The 24,745-nt window shown below is 35.6% G+C and overlaps 1 protein-coding gene across 1 annotated transcript in view; it reads right to left on the reverse strand.

Moving 5' to 3' along the window:
- Nucleotides 1-24,745, reverse strand: part of LOC132553151 (adenylate cyclase type 9-like) — a 58,933-nt gene that overhangs the window by 13,932 nt on the left and 20,256 nt on the right. Inside the window, exons 2-5 of the mRNA XM_060217373.1 lie at nucleotides 12,418-12,501; nucleotides 11,408-11,595; nucleotides 4,549-4,596; nucleotides 4,020-4,095 (exon numbers count right to left, since the gene is read on the reverse strand). Coding sequence (XP_060073356.1) covers nucleotides 4,020-4,095; nucleotides 4,549-4,596; nucleotides 11,408-11,595; nucleotides 12,418-12,501 — 396 coding nt within the window. The remainder of the gene's footprint in view (nucleotides 1-4,019; nucleotides 4,096-4,548; nucleotides 4,597-11,407; nucleotides 11,596-12,417; nucleotides 12,502-24,745) is intronic.

Here is a 24,745-nt window from a genome sequence, read left to right on the forward strand (position 1 = left end):
ACCAGGGTGATGTTATATATGCTGAGAATCTCACAGATGCACAATGTCTAAAACATCAATAAAAGATTTCAACATTAACAGAATACAACAGGAAAACATATAGGGTTTTAAACTTTCTACACCTGAATTACCATGTTATAGTCAGGGGAGATAATTTGGTACATATAACAAACTTAATCTATAAATAACTACATGTTGTAACATTAAATTTGTACTGTAAGTACAAATGACAAGTCTACATCTGTAAGCATTACATATTAGTATTTCTACTGAGTTAGCAAAGCTATGGACAGAGTCATTGAAGTCTGGAATTTATACTAAAGGCAAAGAAAATCAAATATCTTTATCACCAGAGAGAAAAGAGAAAGTGGGCCTCCACCTCCTAAACTGTCTACAAGTCAGACTAGTCCAGACACAACATGATCTGTTTACAAGTCAGACTAGCCCAGACACAACGTGATCTGTCTACAAGTCAGGCTAGTCCAGACACAACGTGATCTGTCTACAAGTCAGGCTAGACCAGACACAACGTGATCTGTCTACAAGTCAGGCTAGTCCAGACACAACGTGATCTGTCTACAAGTCAGACTAGTCCAGACACAACGTGATCTGTCTACAAGTCAGACTAGCCCAGACACAACGTGATCTGTCTACAAGTCAGACTAGCCCAGACACAACGTGATCTGTCTACAAGTCAGACTAGCCCAGACACAACGTGATCTGTCTACAAGTCAGACGAGTCCAGACACAACGTGATCTGTCTACAAGTCAGGCTAGTCCAGACACAACATGATCTGTCTACAAGTCAGGCTAGTCCAGACACAACGTGATCTGTCTACAAGTCAGGCTAGTCCAGACACAACGTGATCTGTCTACAAGTCAGACTAGTCCAGACACAACGTGATCTGTCTACAAGTCAGGCTAGTCCAGACACAACGTGATCTGTCTACAAGTCAGGCTAGCCCAGACACAACGTGATCTGTCTACAAGTCAGGCTAGCCCAGACACAACGTGATCTGTCTACAAGTCAGACTAGTCCAGACACAACGTGATCTGTCTACAAGTCAGACTAGCCCAGACACAACGTGATCTGTCTACAAGTCAGGCTAGTCCAGACACAACGTGATCTGTCTACAAGTCAGGCTAGTCCAGACACAACGTGATCTGTCTACAAGTCAGGCTAGCCCAGACACAACGTGATCTGTCTACAAGTCAGGCTAGCCCAGACACAACGTGATCTGTCTACAAGTCAGACTAGTCCAGACACAACGTGATCTGTCTACAAGTCAGACTAGTCCAGACACAACGTGATCTGTCTACAAGTCAGACTAGCCCAGACACAACGTGATCTGTTTACACTACTCTTAAACATCATCTACCACACTTTCAAAAACATATTGCTCTATGGGTGATACAACATGGACAGATACTAGCCACACCTAAGTAATACAAAATGGACAGATACCAGCCACACCTAGGTGATACAACATGGACAGATACTAGCCACACCTAGGTGATACAACATGGACAGATACTAGCCACACCTAGGTGATACAACATGGACAGATACTAGCCACACCTAAATGCGAAACAACTTCTATATAAATATTTCCTTGAAAAAATTCAATGTGATGGGAAAAATCAGTCAAAAATCAAAAAGTTGTCTCCCTTTGTACATACTGTTACCTGTTATCTCTTCATAGACACCACTTGTTAGCTTATCTCAGCTAATTGAGGCGCATTGAATACTGGTTAAGACAACAGGAATTCTGAAGAGTTGTTGCATTGCACTATCATTTGAATTTAGAATTCAATAAGAAACAACCTAATTGAATGAACAAAAACCTACTCATTATCTATCCCCTTCTGTGTTTGGCTAGAGAATTACTCATAAAACAAGATCTCTAGCTTCCTTGACGGTCAGGTGAGATAAGCAATATTTAATATACAGCTTAAACGATAGTTATGAAGTGTCATGTAACAGAAATTGTGACACTGAATATAGGAGCTGGTGTCAATACATGCACAACATTAAAACTGTCATCCTATACTAATAATTCTTATAAAGTTATTTCCAGTGGAAAATGACCTCCCAAGGAAGAAATGTGAGACTTATTTTGGTAATTAAAGCACCTGAAGATGCTTCCATTCCTACAGAGTATTTGATCCTACCTTATCTGGGTGCTGAGAAAATTTTTCTTGAAATTTAAATCAATTTAAGCCCTTTTGGCCCTGCCTATCAGCCCCTGGAGGTCAGCTAGAATCAATAAGTACACACCATCAAGCCGTCATCCTTTACTCATAAGTCTACTTAAGTTTGAAATAATTGCGATGGAAAATAAACAAATCATGCTCACAAATCTAGTTTTCGTACATAAACTACAGTAAACTTTACCCCCTCCCCACAGGGAAATGTGAGACCCTGGGACCATTTAATTCACAATTCTGGTAAAACACCTTCAGATGCTTCCATTCATGAAGAGTATTTGATTCTACCAGATCTGGGTGCTGAGAAGAAGATTTTTTAAACCCAAGTCACTTTTGGCACCGCCCTCAGGTCCCAGTGGGGTAGGGACTGTATGATACACAATTTCTGGCCAGGGAAGGTTTGTGCAAAATTTCATTGAAATCGGATCAGGGGTTTTGGAGAAGAAGTCGAAAATTGTTTACAGATGCCCGACGCTGGAAGAAGGTGATTGCAATAGAACACCATGAGACTGTGTCTAAGGCAAACTAAAAAAAGTTACAAAAATTACTACACCAAATCACAAACTTTTCCCTACCTATAAGCTACTTTAATATTCCTTTATCAAATACATCACAGATATGATAGGGTTCTGTTCGGCTTTCCATTCAATTTTGCCTATTTATATTACTGGGTACCTGCAAGCTGAGACGAGGCAAAGTCTAGTACAAAGCTATTAAAAGGAGCTATCTTCTAATAAATGCAAGTCCGAAACCCCTTTAATGAAAGCTGAACAAACACCAGTATATACACAGTCATAGTCACAGCAAACCTTGGCACTGAATGCAAGAAACTAGCTGTAGCTGAATGCCACCTCACAAATGTCAAAATTTCTTGGCTGAACTTTAGTTTCAATTTCTTATAATTAATATATTATGTGTCTTTAATTTAAAATGTAGTTTGGGCAGAAATGGTGTTGACATTGAGTTGTGAGTGAGAAGTAGAGGTTTTGGGTGGAGCTGGGGTTGTGATGGGGCTGGGCGTTTGGTTCGGGTTTGAGTGGTGGTTGGTGGGTAGGTATTGAGACTGTAAGAGTTTGAAGAGTGGTTTGATCTACTGAATCACATCACATAGTTCTCATACTTTAAAATATTTTCTCAAATATAATATTTAGAGATTTCCTAGATATTAAAGCAAATACTTTTCTTTTTGACTTGATGTCCATACCAAAATATTTTGATTCAATCAAACAAATTTTGTCTGCCGTAAACCAAATTTCTTTCACAGTCATTAACTGTTTCCTTATCAGTTGTCTTGGTTTTGGTAAAGGATTATTTTTTCATGGCATTTATTAGCTAAAGCACATGAAATAAATTACATGTAAAAGAGATTTGGTTTACTGTGTGTTATAGCCTAGCTTCTCCATGGTTTTAACTTACAGAAAAAACAAACAAGAATTGAAACAGTTGTATCACTCAAATCTGTCTGTTAAGGCCACTCAAGGGAGCAGAGAAGAATGGTCTTTACATACAGGTGACAATTAGAACAGGTTTGACTTTACAACATTGAATGTCACAAATCATGCTGTTACTTTTCGTTATCTTCTGCAAGACAAGGACCATTATGTTTTTTATGTGATTTTTTTTTCTGAAACAAAATGAAAAATCAGCAACATGAAATTTGGTGCCAGATAACTAAGGATTTTCTTATTGAATATGTCTAGATTGTCAAAGCATCAGTGTGGCCCTACCAATGTCACACACTTGTGCCAGAGTAAGTACCAATGAGAAGCTAGGCTCAGATACACCCAAAGCTAGCTCCAAACTAAAATTACCCGTGCCATCTAACGAGGTTTCACTGTGGTGTCGCCCTAAATAGGGAGCTGCTGTCACACCATTCACATCTGTCCCCTGTACAACGAGAAACAAAAAACATTTAATACAGACTATACAACAGTAACAATTTCTTTAAAATAATAGAATTTCTAATTGTTTTGTAAGTCAAAGTGATTTATAAAATCCGGTTAGTCAGACCACACTACAGAGCACCTAGAATTTGTTACTTTATGTATTAATGCAGCTTTAAGTGACTACTCAGTAGATAATTAAGAATAATGCCAACCATTATATCATTTAAAAAGCTTATAACAATAATAAGGAGATTTTGTTAACAATCTGAAGGAAGAGTTCTGAAACTTCTCCCGAACTTTAACAAACAAACAAACAAACAAACAAAAAATATTCTACTTAGTCACATTATCATAAGCCTTCTTGCAAAAACAATTCAAAACTCAGCAAGAGTTGCTTCCCTTTTAATACAGTATTCTTTACAGAAGCAATTCTGTTCAGATTTTTATTATGTACCTTTCCATCAGCACGGTTGGTCTCGATGTCACCTGGAGATTTAGATGCCTACAAAAGATAAATGAAATATCTGTCATTTTCAGTGTTTTATAATCAATTTATACACCCAAAGCCACAATTTTAACGATGATATTAATGTTGTTCTATAAATTTTCCTGTTCCGATAATTAAATCCGACTCAGAAACTACTTACCAACATATGAAAAAGTCTAGGTTTCTCAGTTTCTAAAAAGGATTAAGGATAAGGAATGTCTCTTTCCATATTATATACCCAGGTTTAGTAGAAACACCTGATATCCCAAAAACAATGCTATCAGGTGAAACATCAATTTTGTGGCTGTGACAAATGACAGGTCAAACAATCCTTCTACTCTGATAAAAAGACACATATCTCTGGTAGAGTGTAATTTTTTCCCACTAGGTACATGAATTTTATTGGTGTCTAGAAATGAAAAATAATACCCTCTTAAAAATCATATATCTTTCTTATTAATGTATTTCATGGGTTTTTTTTTCACTGATAAAGATATTTCGTAAAATAATTTCTCCTTCACTGCTGTCACACTGACCACTTCTAGTTGCTATAATATTCAAAAAGTCACAGTGACCTATTATTATAATATTGAGAAAGTCACAGTGACCTATTATTATAATATTGAGAAAGTCACAGTGACCTATTATTACAATATTGAGAAAGTCACAGTGACCTATTATTACAATATTGAGAAAGTCACAGTGACCTATTATTATGATATCCAGAAAGTCACAGTGACCTATTATTACAATATTGAGAAAGTCACAGTGACCTATTATTATGATATCCAGAAAGTCACAGTGACCTATTATTATAATATTGAGAAAGTCACAGTGACCTATTATTATGATATCCAGAAAGTCAGTGATCTATTTTACTTCTTATAAATACTACAAGTGTAAATCGTTCTAATTTTGATTTTCTGGTCATCCTTCAAAATATATCCATGTATACAAAGTTAGACAACCATTGCAATGCAAATGAGCTAAACACAGATAAACGGAGATGTTCCCCAGACAGACACACTCATTTAGACGGCAAACTCTTCTCTTGGATAGAACAACATTAATATTATACCTATCCTTGACACTTGAGGAAAGCTAACAAGGTTTCATGCTTCTGCTGGCAGATCAATACAATTATCTCTATACGAGGATCATTATCATCTTATACCAGTCTACACCCAGGACTGCGAAGAAACAATGGAGCATACCTCCTATTACAGTCAAATATCAGAGTTCAGAGAGCATCACAATTGTCAATTACATGGAACCATTTTCTTGAAAATCAAATGACAAAGATACAACCATTACAAGGAGTTTGTGTCGTTATGGTCCCCTCCAAAAAAAAAAAAAAAACAACTTTTGTAAATTTTATATTTCTATTCAAGAAATGACCAGAAAATGATTATACGACAAGCATGTTCCTGCTTTGATGAAGTAACAGCTTGATGAACAAGGAAAATGAATTGAAGATGAAGGTCAAAGTGACCTTCATTAATATAATGATGTAAGTTATTGATGTAACCACAAAATCTAACCCAAGAAATGGAAGTAAACACAACAAAACAGAAGTCTAACATATTGTATACATTAAATGCTGGAAACATGTTATGCCCCAAATCTTTTTCTTGAAGAATTTATTTCTGTAAGAAAGACTGGCGTCATTGCATATATTTGTCTGTAACATTATTGATTGCAAACACATGCATATATTAACTTTCATAATCTTAGCTTTTCAGCAGTATAACTCAGCTAGAAAATTAGGAAAACCCACTCACAAACACAATTGTGAAGCAAGAGTTTAAAGAGAACCTTTTAATATAAATGGATGAACACTAAGTAAAACTCCCTACCTCTATTACAGAACAGGTGAACTCTGGGGACCATAGATTTCAGGACAGAACAACAGTCTGACCACACTGTGGTCCCATGACACACCAAACCTTGATTTCTTCATAGCAACATGACAGATATCCATCAACCTTCAGACAGCTAAATCTTTCCACAAAATAGGAATACTGTTATCTCAGGAGACTTGAAATACAGTGTCCTTAATTGTCATAGAAAACCTCCGATCAGTTCTAGAAGATTAATATAGATTATTCTTGTGACTATTCCATCAGAAATTAACTATAAAAACAACACTATTTTTAAGATTATCATCTAATTCTGAACCTGTCTGGTTCCCTAGAGACATGATGGTGGTGGGGAGGGTGCGGGGGTGTGGGGGTGTGGAGAGGAATTATGATATGAACTAAGGGGCCAAAGCATTAGTTAAAAGTGTATTTCTAGAAGGAATTTAATAAATATGAGCAGAATTTCATATCACAAAACATCTATTGCACAAATAGGGATCAACATAGCAGATTCATTTCCTTGATATATTGCTGCCAAAATCTGACAAAAGTCTATCTCTATACAATAAAACATTTATAAACCTGAACAGAATTTTTTTATTTCTTTATTTTCCTGCTCCGTATGGACATACAAAATAAATTTTTTCGTGCATCACAATTTTTATGGAAAGACTGCCATGGAAATGTCTCAGACATTCTTCAACAGCAAAGTACAAGGTCTGATCAAACCTGACATGTGACTGATATGTAAAAAGGTTGGATTGAATCTGAATATGTCTGTTTATTTAAAACTCCATAAGAACACAGAAATATCTGCAATACATTATTTCTTTGGTATTCCTAACATCCAACATCTGCGTGTCCTACGATCTGTTCTTATATTGTCAGGAAATTGTCCATGCAGGAGCCTTTTGATTAATGTCATGCAGTAATATAACATTCTATAATGGGAACAGACAAGAGATGTTCATGTCATCACAACATATGATCTTCTCATACAACAAACAAAAGGTCTCGACATTATAACACCATAAATATCATTCTCAAATGTCACAGGTTGCTGTCTAACAAATCAAAATGCGTATGGTCGTTGTCAAACAAAGCAAATTAGAAAATCTTTTCTTCAATAATGATATTTCTGTTCCGCGTATGTAACTGGTAAAGGGCAGAGTGAAAGATGACAATGAAATGTCTAAAATGTTTTGTGTAACATGATTCTAATCTCACATTATATATAATGGTACAAAGAAGGTAATATTCTCTATACTGTAACCATTTTTGCCAAACTCATTATTACTATATCTCTTTTGTAAAGAAAATGAATCAATTTCAAGCATGTGAAATGGAAATTTTTATAGTTTTAACTTGATTCATGAATGTTTTATCATCGCAAGTTTGGCTTATGGTGAATACAAATAAAAAGATCTTTAAGGACAAATGCCTTAAAAGAAACCAAATAAAAAAAAAAAAAAAAAAAAAAAATAGAAAATACAAAAATAAAGTGAGTGGATGGTCTAAAAAAATCCATATTGACCAATGACTGAAAAAATCAAATAAGCACTAGACGTTACTAGACTCGGGTGTCAGAAAAAATCTTGAAAAAAGAAAGTGAAAGAACCATTGTGTAATGATGATGTATTGCATGCTTTCTATTTTTGTTAATGGTGGAAAAATCAGGAGAAGTTATCTGTAGATTTCCACTTCAATATCTGACTCCTTTCTCCAGGAATCCTTTGATGTTTTTGGATTTTATTCTTTAAAATACAAATTAGTTGATAATTGCTAGTGATTCTGAGGTATTAATTACTGGGGTGATTACTTCCTTGATATTTAACTCTAATGGCGTGACCCTGAAGGTGGAACACTGATCTATCAGAACTGCTCCACATTGCCAGAGACAAATTAGACATAGAATGGCTATCAATCACTTGATGAAAGGAAATTTTTTTTTAAACATTTGAGAAGAAAAAATCAATAATTTAAATGCAATGTATTCTAGAGCTCGTAAAATAAATATAGACCTTTAATATTTTTCACACTGATGTAGAAATCATGATCTGTTTTCCGAGTCCTATCTTTCCCAGTCAGTGATTAACATCAGCACAACTCATTATTAATGCTTTGTCTGTGTTAAAAACTATACAAAAAATCCTAACCAATGTTTACTGTATACAAAATGTACTACAGTACTGAACTTACAAGAGAAATGGATTTCACAGGAATCGTCTACAACAACATTACATATGACATATCTCATATTTGTCCATACATGGCTGTGGATATCTGTCCAGCTAATGGACTTGGTCAGAAAGTTATGAACTTACTTTGTGTAAACTGTCTAGGAATACAATGGGTGACTGACTGCATCACCATGAGAAATGGGCGTTTGATCAGCAGTCATACGACGTACAATGCTAAGATGTCTGACAGAAGTCTACTGAATGATGACTATCTATTTTGTCTGATAAAAGTTTTGTGAATACAGAGTGTGATTTAAACATAGCACAATTGACAGTTGAATAATGGGATTTTATATAGAGAGATTCATCTGTACCAAAGCCTCATCCTTGGTAGTGTTAAGACCTAGGGGGGGTATTTGACCCCTAGACCACCTTGATGGTATAATGACCTAGAGGAGGTATTGGGCCCCTAGTTCACCTAGGTGGTATAATGACCTAGCTGTGGTATTTGACCTTTAGTCTACTTTGGTGGTGTAATGACCTAGGGGTTTTATTTGATCCCTAGTCTACCTCTATTGTGTAAGGAACTAGGGGTGGTATTTAGCCCCTGGTCCATCTTGGTGGTGTAATGACCTAGGGGTGATATTTGGCCCCTAGTCCATCTTGGTGGTGTAATGACCTAGGGGTGGTATTTGGCCCCTGGTCCATCTTGGTGGCGTAATGACCTAGGGGTGCTAGGGGTGATCCAGCTTGGTGCAATGACCTGAGGGGGGTATTTGACTTCTTGTCCTTCTCACTGTAATGACCTGAGGGAGTTATTTGACCTCTAATCCTGCCATAATACTGCATCTCTCCAGTACAGATTTGAAAATTATCCTGGTCCAAGTTTTAATGATACAAAGTTTCTGTTTTAAAGTCTTTATGTAACAAAGAACAAAGCTAATTATATCAGAAAATATTTCTATGATAAAACATCATCAACACTAAATTAAAACTGTTAGAAAAAAGTAGATATTATGTGATAAATAATGTTTGTATACATTATATCCAATATGTATTCTAGAACCTTTCAATGAATACTGAGCTTACTCCAGCACTTTAACAGAATACATATATGTATCTGTTTTCCATACTTTTTCAATAACTGATATCAACAATGCTTACTCCCGTAAGCACACAATGTTACTTCATTCAGAAATCGATAATAAATTTCCGACTTGTACAATGACCTTCAGTTTTTGCTGTGGCCTTGACCTTCATCAGAAAAATCTGTTTGACTCCTGGGATTTGTATACAACACTTCTGCTTAATCTTGGTAGAATGATTTAGCCAACAATGTGCTATCACATTTTACGTCTTGCTATGGCATTTGAGCCCTTACTGTAACCTTTCCAGTGACCTTACAGACCAAAAATTTAGAAAGTAAGGTGACATATGCTTTAGTAATCACTACAGGTAATGAAACACAATTTATTTATCCAACGAAAAGTCTATAACCCCACCTTAATAAATGCTGCAGAATTACCAACAAATACTATTTCAATGTCCTGTATGTAGTAAGCCTATCCTTGGCTTTAAGTCGGACAGTATATGTATTGACCATATCAATGTCGGGAAATCTTGGGGTATGATGACGTGATGGAATGTTTTCCATTTATTCTAAATTGCTATTTCAGTCATATTTAAAAAACAATATGGCCATGGGCCTTAACGGTCATCTTTCAGCAGGGAGAAAGGTTATTTTTCTACTTTGAATAAAATCTTACTAAGAAGCTATTTTCCATTATGCAGATGGTAGTTTTGGTGAGGAGTAGGTAACTGTAACAAGTGTTACCTATTTTTTACAGTAATGTTGGAGCTCAATCCAACTGGTGATTTGAGAAGAAGTTTGAAATAGGTGTTGCAAGAAAAAAACATGATTGTGCAATCATGTTACAAAATGGCCTTCCTGGCTGCCATATCGACAAAGAGAAAAAAATAACAACGCTCTGTTGGCTACCTTTCCTTAACATTCCCACCAATTTTTAAGCTGAATGGCACCAGTGGAACAGTGTAAAATTATCTTATAACTTCAGAACAGAACAAATGCCAGAAGCAATATCATCTTAACTTGTGTAAACAATCTACAAAAAATAACACAGTAAAAAGTTTTCATTTATCATTAAACAATTATTTACTCCAATTATGTTCCTGGGAATTGGTTTGAAATTTAAGAAATACACACCAACACATTTTATTTAGTCTGGTGTATGAACCCCCATGTCCATAAATCAAAACAAATAAATGTTTAATGCTGATATAAATATTTTTCAAAAAGCCAACAACCTTTTAACAAATCTAATTGATGATTTTATCATCACCCATGAAAGTATATTGAAAAATTTCGCATACTATGCATATTATGGAAAACACAATAATAATAAGGAAATTCAGAATAGTTTTTTGTCATTATTCCACTTGGAAAAGACAATTAAGTCAACTTTGTATATTTACTTATAATAAGAAGCTAAAATTCAACAACATACAGCATAGTTCCAAGGACAGTGGACTCAAACCGTTTGGTCTCACTTCATATCGTATTGATGGTGGCTATCTTGGATTTCGATGCGGCAGCCAGGGAGGCCATTTTGTAACATGATTGTGCAATCATGGTTTTCCTGTGCAACACTAATTTCACTTCTATGAAGTCCATTTCATTTCACCTCATCTTAGTCTCAGTAAAATGATAACACACTTTTCATCAATCTAATACGAATAGACCTGTAAGATCCTCTTTATACAACCCACCTTTTCCGAGGCAAGTAACTCTGTCGCAGCATTATCAGCATCTCCAGCTTGACCAGAAGTTGTCTCCCCTTCTACAGTGATTGCTACATTATCTGGAGTCAATGATGGCGACGCTGCTGATGTATTAACCTTTGAGGGTCCCTTTGTGCAATTTTCATTGCGGCCAACGATGAAGTAAGTCTTGATCACTACGAAGTAAACAAACATATTAGATATCTGGAAGAATGTTTTAAACCAAGTAACTTATAAAGCTCTCAGAATTATAATGACTTTCAATTGACGTTGACATTACAAAAGGTGACTTTATTGTTTTTCTAAAAAATTTACTGATTTTCATGTCACAACCTTTTTCATTTTTGCTTCTAATTTTGGATACAACCATTCATCCTTGAACCTTTTTTAAAATCTATGATCTGTCAATCCCAGGATGCAAGAGGCTATTGTAAACTTCCACTATGGCTTCCGAAGTAACCACCAAAAATACAGAAGACATTGTTTTTCATATCAAAATGTATAATTAAATAAATCAACAAGAAAATTATTTTCATTTCAGTCTAATCCTGTATACAGTTGCTAATGATGGTTCTTGACAATCTGTTTCAGTCATGAACGTGTGATGGACAGTTACTTGTTAAAAATTGTTACTGACCTCTCGTACTGGTATACGGGTATCCTTGGTTTAAATAATAATTTTTAAAAATTTTTCCTGGAAGCATGACATGTTACAGCAACCAAAATGATCAGGGTGTGAGGTCACACCGCTCAATAGTGCATTTTATTGATCTCGACAAAATGTCTAGACGATACACTTCATTTTTTTTCCCTCTTTCTGCCAAAATTTTTTTTCATCCTTATATAAGCCCCCCTCTCCCACCTCATCTCCATTCCTTTTCTTTCTAACTACCTCCATTAAAGATGACAAATATAAGTTCCAACTCTTTCACCTAGCTGTTACAATTTGTCCCACCCCCAATGACAGTATCGGTTTCTGTCTAGCAGGCTGTTCTAACCTTTCTCATCCTCCCTGTGTTTGACCTGGTACAGTCCGGTCTGCACGTTGTAATCTTCTACCAACACCTTGTGTGTCCTGTTGTCTGTCAAAATACAAATAATTACAACAATGTATTACATTGTATGTTCTACTAAAAATAATACATTGTATTACACAGACTGTCGACCAAGTCTCCTTCAAAATAAAGGAGGAATATAGGTATATTTTTTCAACAAATATAGGAGTTTTGTTTGATAGTTTTGAGGCAAAACATAGGAATTTTCCAAACCAAAATCATTTCATTCAAAGGCATTTATACTAACAGTTCTTCTGTATAGCTCATCATCATCTGAATGGGCACTTAAAAGGCCAATATCCTGTTGTACTGCCTTGCAAGGTGCCCATACAGGTGATAAAGAGATGAACTGAGTCATTTTCTGGTGGCTGGTGATGCTGTTGAAGACTTAAGAATTCTCTAACTTGTAAAATAAAGAAGCCGAAAGCAGTATCAAAGAAATATTTACAATCTCTACATTTATCGGCGACAAATTTCCTGGAAAATATGGGAATATTTTTCAAAAAATAGGAAATTATAGGAAATATAGGTCTTTCAAAGTATAGGTTTCTGAACCAAACTATAGGAAAATATAGGAATCAGCTGACAGTCTGTATTACATTGTAATCTTATACCAACACTTTTATGTCTTGTTTGTCAAAATACAATACAAGGAAACTTTGTATTACATTGTGCAAAAAATGCAGCCATTGTAATGGAGTGTATGAACATGTTTATGAAATAGAACACAGTGTGTAAAAATATAACAACAGATACATTGTATTTTTCTGTCATGGATTTTATCTTGATTATTAAGAACTGAATTTCAAGATGTTTAAAAGGTATAAAAGTTGCTTTATTACAAAAAGTTCAATGTAACAGCACTCCCACAGGTAATACAGTGATTATAGAAACAGTGTTAATATGATAGGACAAGGAATGGTGTTACTATGGTAACACAAGGAACAGTGTTACTATGATAACACAAGGAACAGTGTTACCATGATAACACAAGGAACAGTGTTACTATGGTAACACAAGGAACGGTGTTACTATGATAACACAAGGAACGGTGTTACTATGGTAACACAAGGAACGGTGTTACCATGATAACACAAGGAACAGTGTTACCATGATAACACAAGGAACGGTGTTACTATGGTAACACAAGGAGCAGTGTTACCATGATTACACAAGGAACAGTGTTACTATGGTAACACAAGGAATAGTGTTACCATGATAACACAAGAATAGTGTTACCATGATAACACAAGGAATAGTGTTACCATGACAACACAAGGAATAGTGTTACCATGATAACACAAGGAATAGTGTTACCATGATAACACAAGGAATAGTGTTACCATGACAACACAAGGAATAGTGTTACTATGGTAACACAAGGAATAGTGTTACCATGATAACACAAGAATAGTGTTACCATGATAACACAAGGAATAGTGTTACCATGACAACACAAGGAATAGTGTTACCATGATAACACAAGGAATAGTGTTACCATGATAACACAAGGAATAGTGTTACCATGACAACACAAGGAATAGTGTTACCATGATAACACAAGGAATAGTGTTACCATGATAACACAAGGAATAGTGTTACCATGATAACACAAGGAATAGTGTTACCATGATAACACAAGGAATAGTGTTACCATGATAACACAAGGAATAGTGTTACCATGATAACACAAGGAATAGTGTTACCATGATAACACAAGGAATAGTGTTACCATGATAACACAAGGAATAGTGTTACTATGGTAATACAAGGAATAGTGTTACCATGATAACACAAGGAATAGTGTTACCATGGTAACACAAGGAATAGTGTTACCATGAAACCTCAACTATGGAGTGGAAAAAAACTTTATGCCTTCGCTGCAGGATATATATATATATACCTGACAAGTTGGTGTTTTAAACAAGTCTCTATTCTGACCATTCTTGAAGCTATTTTGTCTGTATGTTGTAGATCAGAAATGTATTGTCTAGACAGTACCCCTATCAAGCTAGAGACCAGTCTAGTCCAGATCTTTATTGCTATGTATAGATTCTAATGGTAAACCCACTGGTCAGTTGACATATGTCTCTAGTGGCATAGAGGATGTTTTTTCCAGAAATAAAAATATTTTGATATATCACCATCTGCCACAAAGACAAAGACATGTTTACAGCAATCAAGGTCATATGTTACTAACTCAGGGCAGAAGGCATGGACAAAAGCTACGAGAAGGAATACCAATTAATTCAAGAGTATATAGGAAACAGATCAATAAACAGAAGAGTACCATGGAGAAAGACTAATTAATACAAGAGTGCTGAGGAAATTGATTGACTTGTTAAAGGTCATGTTGACACGAAAAGTTTAACACAATCAGCAATGATCAATGAAAATCGACCTAAATTGTCACAGAAATGATCCTTAATCCAGTTCTAATTACATATCTATCTAAACTCTCACAGAAATGATCCTTAATCCAGTTCTAATTACATATCTATCTAAACTCTCACAGAAATGATCCTTAATCCAGTTCTAATTACACATCTATCTAAACTCTCACAGAAATGATCCTTAATCCAGTTCTAATCACACATCTATCTAAACTCTCACAGAAATGATCCTTAATCCAGTTCTAATTACACATCTATCTAAACTCTCACAGAAATGATCCTTAATCCAGTTCTAATTACACATCTATCTAAACTCACAGAAATGATCCTTAATCCAGTTCTAATTACACATCTATCTAAACTCTCACAGAAATGATCCTTAATCCAGTTCTAATTACATGTCTATCTAAACTCTCACAGAAATGATCCTTAATCCAGTTCTAATTACATGTCTATCTAAACTCTCACAGAAATGATCCTTAATCCAGTTCTAATCACATATCTATCTAAACTCTCACAGAAATGATCCTTAATACAGTTCTAATCACATATCTATCTAAACTCTCACAGAAATGATCCTTAATCCAGTTCTAATCACACATCTATCTAAACTCTCACAGAAATGATCCTTAATCCAGTTCTAATCACACATCTCACAGAAATGATCTAAACTCTCACTAAAGAAATGATCCTTAATCCAGTTCTAATCACACATCTATCTAAACTCTCACAGAAATGATCCTTAATCCAGTTCTAATCACACATCTATCTAAACTCTCACAGAAATGATCCTTAATCCAGTTCTAATTACACATCTATCTAAACTCTCACAGAAATGATCCTTAATCCAGTTCTAATTACACATCTATCTAAACTCTCACAGAAATGATCCTTAATCCAGTTCTAATTACACATCTATCTAAACTCTCACAGAAATGATCCTTAATCCAGTTCTAATCACATATCTATCTAAACTCTCACAGAAATGATCCTTAATCCAGTTCTAATTACACATCTATCTAAACTCTCACAGAAATGATCCTTAATACAGTTCTAATTACATGTCTATCTAAACTCTCACAGAAATGATCCTTAATCCAGTTCTAATTACACATCTATCTAAACTCTCACAGAAATGATCCTTAATCCAGTTCTAATTACACATCTATCTAAACTCACAGAAATGATCCTTAATACAGTTCTAATTACACATCTATCTAAACTCTCACAGAAATGATCCTTAATCCAGTTCTAATCACACATCTATCTAAACTCTCACAGAAATGACCTTAATCCAGTTCTAATTACATATCTATCTAAACTCTCACAGAAATGATCCTTAATCCAGTTCTAATTACATATCTATCTAAACTCTCACAGAAATGACCTTAATACAGTTCTAATTACATATCTATCTAAACTCTCACAGAAATGACTAAACTCTCACAGAAATGATCCTTAATCCAGTTCTAATTACATATCTATCTAAACTCTCACAGAAATGATCCTTAATCCAGTTCTAATTACATATCTATCTAAACTCTCACAGAAATGATCCTTAATCCAGTTCTAATTACATATCTATCTAAACTCTCACAGAAATGATCCTTAATCCAGTTCTAATTACACATCTATCTAAACTCTCACAGAAATGATCCTTAATCCAGTTCTAATTACACATCTATCTAAACTCTCACAGAAATGACCTTAATCCAGTTCTAATTACATATCTATCTAAACTCTCACAGAAATGATCCTTAATACAGTTCTAATTACACATCTATCTAAACTCACAGAAATGATCCTTAATACAGTTCTAATTACATGTCTATCTAAACTCTCACAGAAATGATCCTTAATACAGTTCTAATCACATATCTATCTAAACTCTCACAGAAATGATCCTTAATCCAGTTCTAATTACATATCTATCTAAACTCTCACAGAAATGATCCTTAATCCAGTTCTATTGATATACCTCAGAAAATACACATAGTAATATTTATAACTGTGATACTCAACTGAGGATGACTTGTAAAAAAGGTCTCTCCATTGTTTAAAATTAAGAACTAATTATGTATCAGTATGTATTTCTTGTATAATGTCAAATGGCTATACTTGAACTGTATTTTTGTTTCCTGCATCAAGCTCTTCAGGAAAAAGCTCCATTTTCTGTGGGGCAACATACTCATCTGGTTTTAAAGCACCACCTCCCTATCCCTTAAACATACATCCATGAGCATGGAGCATTCCCATTGTGTTTTGTGTACAAGAACTGTCCTACTATGAAGTTCCAACATTGCAGTACAATGAGTTTTAGGAAATAATGCAACAAACCCTTATACTAACATACAATTAGAAGATATACACAAAAAAAAGTAGCTTTCTTCTGAACCTGACAAATATTTGGGAGCCGTGTCAATTTTAGGAATTACGTCCATGATAATGACAGATTCTACATATCTGATTAAAGTTAAACCTCACAGCAATGCAACAACACAACAGAAGGCGATCTTATCCTTTATGTGCACAACTTGCAAGAAAAGTAGTGTCTGATATTTTTACAACCTGGGCATTTATTGTAGAAACACATGGATACAGAACATTCCAGAAATTACACAGAAATATAAGTTAATGTTGCTGATATTTACTCCCCTTGCGTACAACTGACAGGAATATACTTGTTTTAAGTACCTTTATGTAATGCTTTTTCCTGTGTGTTGTAAAGTTACTTTCCTCAACTCTCAGCAACAACTTTTGCCTTTATGGCTGTTTGCGGTTAATTTGTCAATCTGGTACTGCTTATACAAGAAAGAATGAATCAACAACGATATACATTGTTAATCTAGAACAAAATCGGCTGATACACACACACATATCCACTGAAGAATAACATATCTGTTATAGTTCGTGTGAATAATTAGAAACCAAAACAAAACCTGCTCATCAAGATTACACCATCACTACCTCACAACAAGAAGTCTATGGGTTCTAAAAATGGTCACCTGAGTGAAATCACAAGCAGAAACAATTGGAATTGAATGTATTGTAAAGAAGAGAGAAAGTGAGAAATATCATTGGTACCAGGACAGTAAGGTTTTACTTTAAGAGTCATCCATCCATGAAGAGTAACGGTATGTGATTCTACTGTATTTGAGAAGAGTTTTGAAATTTTATCCTCTGAAATGTAATTTTCCTATATAAACTATAGCAAAATTTACCCCCTCATCAGGGGGAAATGTGAGACCATGGGATCATGAAATTTACAATTTTGGTAAAGCACCTTAAGACCCTTCTATCTGTGAAAAGTATTTGATTCTATCATATTTGGGTATTGAAAAGAAAATTTTGGAGATTTGAGTCAATTTGACCGTTTTTGGCACAGCCCATCAGGTGTATTGGATTTAGGTTATGGATTTTCTACCTATTATTAATTGCTTTACATCCTATTAACAGCCAAGGTCATTTAAGGATGTACCCTGTTTGAATGGTGGAAGGAAGCTGGAGTTCCCAGAGAAAAATCAGGCATCTGCAGCCAGTGTCTGGGTACTGCCTCCTGTAGGCCTGGAACTCAGGACCCAGAGGTGGAAGGCTAATGATGAACACCATCAGATGTCTTAACCACTCAACCATCTGCATTTTTTAACAATTTTGGTTTGCCTTTGGCCAAGGAAGTTTTTGGCCAAGTTTCATTGAAATCAGTTAAGGGGTTTGCTAGAAGAATTCAAAACTGTAAAAAAAAGTTTGCAGATGGAGGACGAACACTTGACGACAGATAAAAAGGTATTGGAATAGGTCACGAGACTTTGTCTAAGGTGACCCAACACTCTCTTTTGACAATTACTTATGAAATCTACTGATGGATTAGACCATCTCCTATTCCTGTAGATGTTTTTTTCTTCCTTGGTATGACAGGAAGACTTAAGGCTGTATGCTATATTTATATAACTGTGACAACTTTAAAGAAGATGGTTAAATGCTATGAAAATGTGAAATAATGACATAAGGTTGTATTGTACATCAGTGTGACAGGAAGACTTAAGGGTATATGCTACCTTACTGTGACAGTGAGACATAAGGATGTATACTAACTTACTATGACACAGAGACTAACAAGGGTATACTATGTTATTGTTGACTTAAGGATGTATGCTACGTTATTGTTTCAGGAAGACTTAAGGATATATGCTACCTTACTGTTTCAGGAAGATGTAAAGTTTGCTTCCTTGTTGAATAGACATAGGGTATATCTGTTATATTTCTGTGGCCAGGAGACTTAAAAGATTTCATTATATCTTAAACATAATTAGTATATAAAATTCAACATGCAATCATTTTCTTAAGCGTTTAGCTTATTTTTTGTCATACTTAATCATCAATTTGTAATAAGTCTTTTCATACAACATTGGTGATATATACTGTTGATTACTAGTATGCATTTGAAAAGAATAAGAATTCTTTTCATCATGACTCATAACTGTTGTGGTAAGAAAACAAAAGAGGAAGTCTGATATATTATATGCCTTACTACAGCCTCCCATATTCCTGAGTTGTTATACTTCTACAGAGCCTAGCCTTAGACAAGGTTCCTTGAAATAATATTATGGAAGTCTTAACACACACTGACACAGTAACACAAAAGCATGTGTAGAAGTATGCATTTCAGTTACTAATCCTCATAAACCTCTCCACTTTCAAGGCAGTCAGTAAGGTCTACAACAGACAGGGATTACCCTGTGATAGGGGAGAACACCCATGTTCCCTTTGGTATGTAAGGTCTACAACAGACAGGGATTACCCTGTGATAGGGGAGAACACCCATGTTCCCTTTGGTATGTAAGGTCTACAACAGACAGGGATTACCCTGTGATAGGGGAGAACACCCATGTTCCCTTTGGTATGTAAGGTCTACAACAGACAGGGATTACCCTGTGATAGGGGAGAACACCCATGTTCCCTTTGGTATGTAAGGTCTACAACAGACAGGGATTACCCTGTGATAGGGGAGAACACCCATGTTCCCTTTGGTATGTAAGGTCTACAACAGACAGGGATTACCCTGTCAGAGGGGAGAACACCCCTGTTCCCTTTAGTGCTCTTCCACTAACATATTTCCTTCTGATTCAACTACTCCCCAACATTTTGATCAATACCATCATCCCTTTCTCACTCGTATGGAGTCGAGAGCATATAATTTTCATTCCCTTGGGATTCTGTATGTTCCCCTCCCCACCTCTTCCTATGGAGTAATTTTATTGACACACAAGACTCACTCCTACCCCTATACTCCCCCCCCCCCCAAACTCCTTATTCCTGTGCGGTTGAAGATTTTCCCCCTCTGATTTCCCCTCCCAAGCCCTAATTGTCCTTCCCTCTCCCTGTAGGTTTTCAGTCTTTGATCCATGGAATTCCTATTCCAACTCCTCTGTTCACTTCCTCTGGAGCTTGGCTATGTGTATATATTCACTTTTGCCAGCTGTTACTATATTTAGCTCTATGTTACAGTATTACACACAGACTGCTCCCTGGTGAGTTATTTATAGGTACACTTGAGTATTTATATAACTAGGTCACATCCTATACACATCCTATACCATTTACACTGACATATTTATCAAATACCACAAAATATCAAAATACTTCAGTTTAAAACGTTCATCGTACATATACTCAAACTACAGAAACAATAACAATAAAACATTCAATGAACAATCATTGTTTATATTTTTATCCAAGATGAGCTTGAAAGGTATCTATCTCTATATTTCAAAATATTATGATATCCATGGCTCTGGAAATTCTCATCCTACTATATAATTTGTAACCTCCCACAAAGAAGAGTTCCAATTTATTACACCCTCTATACCACTCTTCATTCCATACTCTAATTTCATCGCACACTGAGCAACATAAACATTGACGTAAGTTTGCATATTCTAAACGGCGTCATGTGATATTACATTTCTATAACCAGGGATGTATAATACTGTATTACATACGTCCCTGCTATTACCAAGCAGGTTTTTCTAAGCTATTCCAATATAACCAATGTTTGCAAGGATAATGGCATTTTCTGTTCAGGGTTTTTTTTTTGCAAATGAGATTGTTTGATATCTAAGCAATTTACTCTTGAAACTTTCCTTCCTAATTCACCGATTATCTTCTAAAACTGAGGCCAAAAAAGCCCTCTTGTTATGTTATCATTCAGTTTTCAGGTGGACACTGGAATTCTGGTGACTGGATGTACTCTGACTCTCAGTATAATAATAACAATAATATAACTGTGCTTCAAGTTCTCCTAGACTTCAAGTTATCAGTTTGGACAAATCAACATCCATGTGAAATGTTACTCAATAGGAATGGAACTCTTTTGTATCATTCCTCCATGCACCTTTGACAAAGGCCATAACAACATATAAGAAACTGTTATCAATAATAGTGATCCTTCATAATTTGTTTTCAAATGGTATGGGAATTCTAGAAAGTTGCTATGAATTCTAATACAACAAACTGCTGTAAAGATATGAAACATTGCTCTCCAAACAGTCTACCTTCTCCCACTATCCTAGGGTAACTGCAGCAACAAGACAAGCCAGGAGGCACTTGTACAGCAAATAACATTTTTTACGTTTTACTGTTGCAAAAAGTTCAACACTCAACAAAAATATGTATTTATGTGAAAGTATTTCATATTTTCAACTTTTAATTTGATATCATAATGAGGAAAAATAAGATATGAGGTATGTTAACATGACTCTTGCCAAAGGGTTCATGAAATTTGTTGTATTGTGAACACCATGATGTCGTTGATTAAGGCATTTGTTACATTGTATACTCGGCATTAATATGTAAATGAGTAAAGATTTGGAGAACAATATTAACATACATGCAAACATATTAAAGAATTATAAATTGTGGGGCTCAGAGTGCCAATTTTTGTGTGTATAGTGTCACTGATATGAAAGTTGTCGGGATCTGCAGGCCCTATCAAAACCATTCAAAATAAATCTAAAAAGATATCCTCTTGTACCATGTTCATATCATTGTTGCTGTTCATACAAAACCTGAAGGTACGTCTCATTATATGTCTGTGCTACATTTGTCTCATGGAATATTGAAACAAAAGTCTAGTAGACAGTCTCTATACTATGAATGGTGTTCACCAAACACAGCATTGTATTACGTCACCAAATGACTTCCTGTTGTAAATGTTTTTTCTCCGTAAATCAGTAAATCACATTTGCCGGAGACATACAGACAGCTGGTCAAGCCGTATTTAGATGCCACAGGGATTGTCAACAAATATCTGTTCTGCATTGTACATTCTAAAATACCAGATAACAATTTTTCTTGCAATAAAACAAACCAACATATCTAAACATCTTCGATTTAATGTCATGTCAGAGAAACATATCACCACATCTAAACGTATTCAAAAACAACACAAAAGCATTTTTAGCAGTACCCAAGGTAGTCTTAATAGTGAGGTTATAATCGGAACAAAGGAAAAAGTCACAAATTGCCTAAAACATATTTTTTTCAGATTTCAACAATAAAATTGAATAAACAAAGGACCATAACTACCATAAATGCTATGTAAAACCATTTTTTTATGTCTTATTTCATCCTTATGAAAGGAAGTAAAAAATCGATGTAACAACATATAAGTTAGGGAAGGTGTTGACAGAATGGAGTGTAAACTCACCCAGTAGTTTCACCAGTACAGATGGGGATTAATTATCGCAGAAAACAACACCAGCAAGGAAGACTGCTTTACTGAACAGCATCTTGTACGAATGAAGTATCTAGGTGATGTCCTGGCACAAGATATTTGTCAAAATTAATTGCCCTCGAGGTTACATGTTTCCTTTTCTTCAGTGTCAATAATCACTCGAGTCTTCTTTGCTGACGGTAACCTTATCAGAGTTCGAAGTCCCGTGATGAAGTTCTGCGAGTGGATTAACTTTACAACACATTTGAATGAAAACCATGAAAAAAGTTCCGTGTGTCGGCTGTGTCACCTGTAGTAACAACAACGCCTAATGGAACCTGTGTAGAGTGTAATCAATTCAGCCACAGTCTCTCTTTCCCAGTTTCCTGACAAAGTATTGATTGATGGCAATCCTCATTTCACCACCAGCATTTACCAACTTCCATGGAATTTATAGCCATACAAAATGAAAAATTCAATTTACCTCCAACTGAGGGTGTCCTTAGAGAGAGAAAGTAAAAAGATATTATATAAATGAATTATTCACGGACTAGGAGACTGTATGGACAGACAGAAGGAACTGAATCTTATCATAAGTGATAATCGTTGAATAATTTGAGTGTTATACTTGTCTCTGATTCTGGATCAAGTATATACAATTCTTGTGTCCATACCAGAGTTGCCCTCATTTGTTTGATCCAAGTATAAACGACTTTTGTGTCCCTACCAGAGTTGCCCTCTTCAGTCTGATCCAAGTATATTTAACTTTTGTGTCCCTACCAGAGTTGCCCTCTTCAGTCTGATCCAAGTATATACGACTTTTGTGTCCCTACCAGAGTTGCCCTCTTCAGTCTGATCTAAGTATAAACAACTTTTGTGTCCATACCAGAGTTGCCCTCTTCAGACTGACCCAAGTTTATACGACTTTTGTGTCCCTACCAGAGTTGCCCTCTTCAGTCTGATCCAAGTATATTTAACTTTTGTGTCCATACCAGAGTTGCCCTCTTCAGACTGATCCAAGTTTATACGACTTTTGTGTCCCTACCAGAGTTGCTCTCATTAGTCTGTTCCAAGTATAAACAACTTTTGTGTCCCTACCAGAGTTGCTCTCATTAGTCTGATCCAAGTATATTTAACTTTTGTGTCCCTACCAGAGTTGCCCTCTTCAGTCTGTTTGAGGTCTATGTAACTCTAATGTCCATTACAAACTTTGCCCTGCTTTGTTCTGCAGACGACATAAATATTTCAATTTTGTGACAACATCAGATTTATGGTAGGCAAACTTTAATCACTGGTCAGAACTTGGTCGTAATTGTGAGGTCAATTACTATTAATTAGTAGTTGTTTGGACTGTAAGAAGTGGTCGTAATACGGAATAGTAGGGTGGTTGTTATACTGAAGCGACCAATACAAAGATATATAGGGGAAAAAATGGGACTGAAAAAAGTGCACATAATAATGCGGTTGTCATAATTTTGAGGTGGTCGTTAGGTGAGGTTTCACAGAAGAAGTTTTATCTGTTGTTTTGGAGTCTCCACCTATTTTCATCAAATCTATGCCAGTTACTACACATATATCTCCTGTTGTATTTCATCATTATCACCAAACACATCAGAATGCATAACAGTTTGTTCAAAAATGTCCATTATCAAAGGATGTGTGGCCAGTAATGTTCATTTGATATGACACTGTATGGTCATTACTAGATACTGTTACACTTCAATAAATATTGACATTCCAATCACTGACCATCTCAGCTACAGCCACATTTCTACAGGCTTTCCCCCGGGACGGTCCAAACTCGACTGTGTCAGCCTTCAAATCCCAAACAACTTTTTCCTAATGACATTGAACCGTATCTACAGACCGAAGAAAACAAACTGCCAATCGCTTTCCATCCCCAGTTGATACAACAACCCTACGTTTGACTTTTCTGCAACAAATCCTGGTGACAATACTGGTCACTGAGGGAGGTCTGTGTTATGGCCAATCACACAATTCAATTATCACAGCCTCAGTGACACTGACCAGACATAGCATAATCTCCTCTCAGTCACATGACCCTATCAAATGATGCTATCTCACTCCATCTACCTGTCCTATACTGTTCCCTAAAGCACATTTTCAGTTTCAGTCCCAGTTTCATTTGCCCTTTATACCCCTCCTT

This window comes from Ylistrum balloti, unplaced genomic scaffold, assembly GCF_031769215.1.
Source record: "Ylistrum balloti isolate Yb309-2 unplaced genomic scaffold, AGI_CSIRO_Ybal_v1 Utg370298, whole genome shotgun sequence".
NCBI lineage: Eukaryota > Metazoa > Mollusca > Bivalvia > Pectinida > Pectinidae > Ylistrum > Ylistrum balloti.